The 5,565-nt window shown below is 38.8% G+C and overlaps 1 protein-coding gene across 1 annotated transcript; it reads right to left on the bottom strand.

Moving 5' to 3' along the window:
- Positions 1-954: 954 nt before the first annotated feature.
- HCF152 (Tetratricopeptide repeat (TPR)-like superfamily protein) lies at positions 955-4,834 on the bottom strand. The gene has a single exon (XM_089831305.1). It carries the CDS (start codon positions 4,601-4,603, stop codon positions 2,438-2,440), a length of 2,166 nt encoding a protein of 721 aa, XP_089687431.1. The 5' UTR covers positions 4,604-4,834; the 3' UTR covers positions 955-2,437.
- Between the last annotated feature and the right edge of the window lie 731 nt (positions 4,835-5,565).

Here is a 5,565-nt window from a genome sequence, read left to right as displayed (position 1 = left end):
GCCTAGAAGAACTGCAGTGTTATGAACTACGATGATGATGATAGTCGGATATGCAATGCGTGTCCAAGGGAAAGGGGCTGTGAGGCTGTTTGAGAGAACGCAAAGGTTTGGTATGATCCTAGACAATATTACCTTTTTGGTCTTTTGTAAGATGAGGTAGATCTTCCGCTGACTGGCACACATGACATGTTTTTAGATGCATTGTCCATGGTTATAGAGAAGCAGAGCACAATACTAGGTGAAGTGTTTGATGCTTCTAAGTGTTTTCCGAATAGAGGAGTGTATCATGAACCTACAGAAAGTAATATTTCTGGTGTTAGATTAATGAATGCATTAGTGCCTGTAAAAGCTGTAAGAGAAAATGTTTCGCTGTTGGATTTTATCCAGTATGATAGAAGTTGGAGAAGACTCATTTGGAGTGTGCTGGAACAGAGTTTGACACTGTTGAGATCTTCTCCAAACCTCCTTGTTCTATGCGATTGATGAATCTGAAGTCTGGGAAATCTCTGAGAGCTTGCTTTCTTTTTTTGGTGATTGGTATTCAGGTAGGAGATTATTGGGTATATGAAGCCCAATAGTTTCTTGTAACGGTTAGTGTGGCTGGAGAATATCCCAACGGACATACAATGCTAGTATTCTGGCAGGAATCATTTTCTGCATCAGTCCTTTTAGTTGTAACGGTAAAAAATCTTACTCTTCCACATTCCGTAGGTTGAAGACTGTTTATAAGATTGATGGACATTGACATTCTAATGGTTGTGGTATTGTATTTTGATAGAATTAATATATCTGAGAATCCGCACTTGAAAGTAGATGTAGTCTGTAAAGGTGAACACTATCTATCTCTGCGTTATGGTTTGTTATTTCTGATTTTATTTTCCTTTGATTTTGCATTTTCTTCTGAGTTCGAAAATTAAAAAAATACAAATATATATACATATACCTCAATCGACATTTAATAATAAGCTTTAATTCTAAATGTTCCATTGTATATGCCAGATTACATATGTATATGATGGTGTTGCCCAGAGCAATACAAGTGCTTATTTCTCAGTACTTGCAAGGACCTGAAGTGGTTTCCAAAAGCATAAATACCAGAATATACGTCATTCAGATAGCGATGATCATAATAGCTCAATTATTATGCAATGATCTTAAAACAAATTGAACTTGGCGGGCGTAGATCTCTCTGGAATTCTTCAAAAATTAACAAACTAGTAGATTAAGGTATTTCCCATGCTCTTTTGTCCAATGATCAGGTAATGCTACCCTTGTCTATCTCCCTTCATCTTCTGGAAGAATGTTCCAATGAACAAACTCAAACCCTAAAGTCTCTGCAAACAAGAAATCTGAATAAAAGTTTATCTAGCATACACATGATTTTTCTTGAAATCCTTTCCAGTTTATGTTTACACCTGACTCAATACAAAAGTATTTCATTATGCTTGATAGACACCAATCCAGAAGCCTCCCAAATTCTGTCATAAAATTAATAAAATTCTGTTCACAGTTCATGCCAGTTCTGGGAGATTTTGTATCCTTCCTATCATTCCTTCATCCTTTATTGCCCTATGATGAACTCTAAGTCTCTAATGGATTCAGTGAAACTATCTTAGAGATGCCAGCTCTTTGAAAACATTGTAAGCATACACCCAATATTAAAATACTATTACTGATATGTAGAGTGTGGGAAAAATAAAGTGAAAGAACAATCCTCAAGCTTTTTTGGGACTTGAATGGTCAGAAGATTTTGTAGCTCACGACAATGCAACCACAATCTAAAGAATACGTTAGAAATGAAGTTTTCCATGGTTCTGAAATCTGGCAGGCCACCAGCAGAATGGTTCCCTCTATTCAAGATGTGGACTGAGTGAGCCTGATTTACCTCCTATAGTCAGTAATTCAAAGCCTCGACCCAGATATTTGAATCATTCCATCCATTGTTAGATAAAGCAAGCTTAATGTCATCCTGCAGAGCTTAAATTGACGTCTGGAGCCATAAATCTTCCACAAGAGTTCTGTAAAGGAATATGACTTTTTGCTTCCCATCAAGACAACCATTGCAAAGAACTCGAACTTCCTCCTTTTGTGGAAATTATTGACTCAATGAAAAATGGAAAATAATGAATTGCAGATGAAACGTTTTTGTACAGTTAAAGAGTGTATACTAAGACAGGTAGCAATCACTAACATCAAAAGAAGCTAAAGCTTCATGGTTTGGATCAGATATGCATCCACATCTATAAATAGTCCTTTTCAGGATCCTTAGGCAAACAAGAGCAGCTGTGAACCAAATATATTCTGTTTTCTATCCCCCCCTTAGATGAAAATGCTAGAATTTGTCAGTTGAATCAAGGATATCTGTTAACGAACAATGTACATTTTAAGTGCTACTGTACATTTTAAGTGCTATTGGAGGTCCTATTTTCATCATCACTCACTGTTTCCATTCGCTTTCATAATAGTTGTTTGGAAGACCCACCCAAAACTTGAAAGCTTCTAGTGCTCGTTTTTGTTCAGCTCTTCGAGCTTGCCGAGCTTGAGATGCATGTTTGCTAGTATATAGCCTTGAGTGCAGCTCAACAAACATGCGCTTATATTTGGTTTTGTTGGCTGGAATTCTCAGATACTCCATGCAAGCTATTACCTCCAAAGCTCTTCTAAAAAAAGCTGCTCTGACAAAAATGTCAACAAGTGAGTCGAGCAGAAGTATGTCAGGTTTAAGTGGCTTGATTTCACTCTCCCTACCTTTTGCCTTTATTCTCTCCTGTATCTCTCTCCAGAGAACTAGAGCCTCACCCGGCTTTCCTGCTTTTGCAAAACCATTAATCAGACCTCCATATGTAGCCACGTTGGGATGCAAGCTATTCTCTTTCAGTAGGGAAAAAGCCTTTTTGGCATCTTCTATCCACCCTGCCCTACAGTAACTTTCTATCAACATATTCCATGCAATTATATCTAATTTCACTCTAGGGTCCTTCTGCATTTCGTCAAACACTTTGCCTGCAAGCTTTGGCTGCCCATTCATGGCAAAGGCCTTCACTAACGTAGTATAGCTGATCTTTGATGGAGGTATCCCAGCCTCCCTCATTTGATTGAAATATGACAGAGCACCGGCATTATCATCGATCCGAATGCATCCATTTATCAGAGTATTGTAAGTCACAATATCTGGTGATACCCCTGCTTCCTTCATGTCCTGCAACAGAATTTCAGCTTTCTGTATATCAAGCAATTTGCAATAACCATTGAGCAGAATGTTGTAAGTAATTACATTTGCAGGGACTTTATTGAAAGACATCTCTTGAAGAACTTTTCGGGCATCATCCATTAAACCCATTCTTACAAAAGCAGAAATGACAGTTGTGTAGGTTACTTCATCAGGGCGACTCTGTGAGTCATCATCAGTTTGCATTGCCCTAAGCATCTGTACAACATCCTCCAATCTTCCCGATTGCATATAACCTTTCATCAAAATAGTGTATACTTCCGCATCAGGTTTAAAACTCCTCGGTAACAACAAAGTTGCACAAGAGGCATCCTCACGGCAATCAGTAACGAGCACTTCTTTTGTTCCCACTTCCACGGATCCAGAACGCCCAATTTTCGCAATAGGCTCCCTCATAACGCTACAGATATCTCTTCTGCCTTCTCTCATAGCCTGAACCAACCTTTCAGCCATTTCCAAGTCTCCAAACCCCACATATGCTGCCACAAGAGAATGAAAGGTAGCACTACAGGGTTCTATATTTTCCCTCAACATCTTCTCCAGAACGCCAACTAATAAATCCTTCCTCTCGGCTCTTGCATACATTTTAATCATGATATTGTAAGTGAGAACATCAGGCTTCACACCGAAAAAATCCATTTCCCCAATCAAGATATGTGCCTTTTCCACATTACCACCATTTGCACAGGCATTCAGAATGCCATTAAAAGCTCCTGTATCAGGCCTAACATTTACTTGAACCCCGTCATTCGAAACCCCATTTGTTTCCTTAATCCGCTTACAAATTTCGTCAAAAAGATGAATTGCAGATTCAAAGTCATTTGAGCACTTACCTAATCGGCTTATAACAGCACTCCACGCCTTCACATGTGGAAGGAGATCCGATTTCAGCATTAGTCTGATGATGTTTGCTCCGTATTGGGGAACTCCAGACTTGGCGGCAGCCATGGCTAACAGCCCAAGTGAATTGCAGTCGAGGAGGTGGAGCTTTCCCTCATTTTGGAGTCGCCTAACCACTGTCTGTGCCCTGCGGAATGCGTAGGCCGACCCGTCATATGAGAGTTGAGCAACTAGACGACTCAGACATTTGCTGCTTGGGAGCTCACTCGTTTGTTCCAGTATCTTCCAGGCATCCTCTGTTCTTCGTTCCTTGAGAGCCACTAGCATACTATCCTCTTTCTTCTCCTTCATTATTGGGGAATTCCCTGCAACTCCAACACCCCTAGCCCAGTTTACGTTTAATTGTTTGGAATGATAATCATTATGTTGTTGTTTCCACCGTGTTGACTTAAAATTTGGGCAGATCGGATAGAACAACAGCCCTCCTGCCTTAGTAGGGACGGAACAAGGGCAGCAATGGTAAGGAAATTCCATGATCCTCAATAACAAACTATGGCATCAGTCTGATCATTTCTCATGGCACCCGAGTCCGAGATTTTTTTAAGGAAGACTAGCATAATTAACCCAATGCTCTCCACATATCTATCAGAAGAAGTTCTGGAGGTCTCAGCAACGATTCCGAGCCATCCAAAAAATGGGCACAAACGTGTCTCCTAATGGCGCCATGAAAAACATAACGACAGTGAATTCCCAAAAAGAGGGAGGATAAGAAAACCTGTGGCGACCATTAAACGTTATCTCTTTGTCTAAAATATGTCAAAAGCTCGATTGGACAAAACAAACTATTGACTGAAAAGTATTTTCTTCAGCAACTTAAATTGTGATGTTATCACGAGTCAATTGTGTAATGTGTAATGTGTTAATGACTTTAGGGGATCCAACAGTTTTAAGCTACTTTTATAAAAAAAAAATGTCTAGTGGTTTTTATACGAATCTTAATATAAAAAAATCAATAGTTTGATTGATCTTATTCTCTTTAATAATATGTGCATATTGTCAGTCTTCAAAATGATATTATATTGAATTCAAACGTTGTTATAAACTGTACATTCTATGAGAAAGTGTCATCGAGTTTCGATTATTCCCATCCTGTAAAACCTACAATTACTCTACTCCTTAGCCTCTTCATGTCTCTTCCATCTACTTGTTCTCCAAGTGAGATGATATGACACAGTCCTTGATTGCCACTTACAAACTTGTTTTCCCTTTAATAGAGCCCCTAAATAGCTTTCTCACCTTGCTCCTCGGTTGGGTTGAAATCTTAATTGTAGTACGTTATTTTCCAATCAATGTTGTTAGTCAAACATTCTAAAACATCTCTATGTCAAACTTTTTTAACATTCTACATTTGTATTTCATGAACCTTAATGTTCCATGTATTCAACCACTTCTTAGTTTGCTTCATCTAGGTTTTCTATCTACAGTCAAGATCCTCA

Source organism: Cupressus sempervirens, chromosome 1, assembly GCF_028749045.1.
Source record: "Cupressus sempervirens isolate cs-2001-9-10 chromosome 1, ASM2874904v1, whole genome shotgun sequence".
NCBI lineage: Eukaryota > Viridiplantae > Streptophyta > Pinopsida > Cupressales > Cupressaceae > Cupressus > Cupressus sempervirens.
The sequence above is the reverse complement of the archived record's forward strand: the minus strand, read 5'-3'. Positions and strand labels throughout refer to the sequence as shown.

Bases quoted from the DNA above. Each gene is read 5' to 3' on its own strand.
- HCF152 (XM_089831305.1), bottom strand. From the start codon at position 4,603: ATGGAATTTCCTTACCATTGCTGCCCTTGTTCCGTCCCTACTAAGGCA.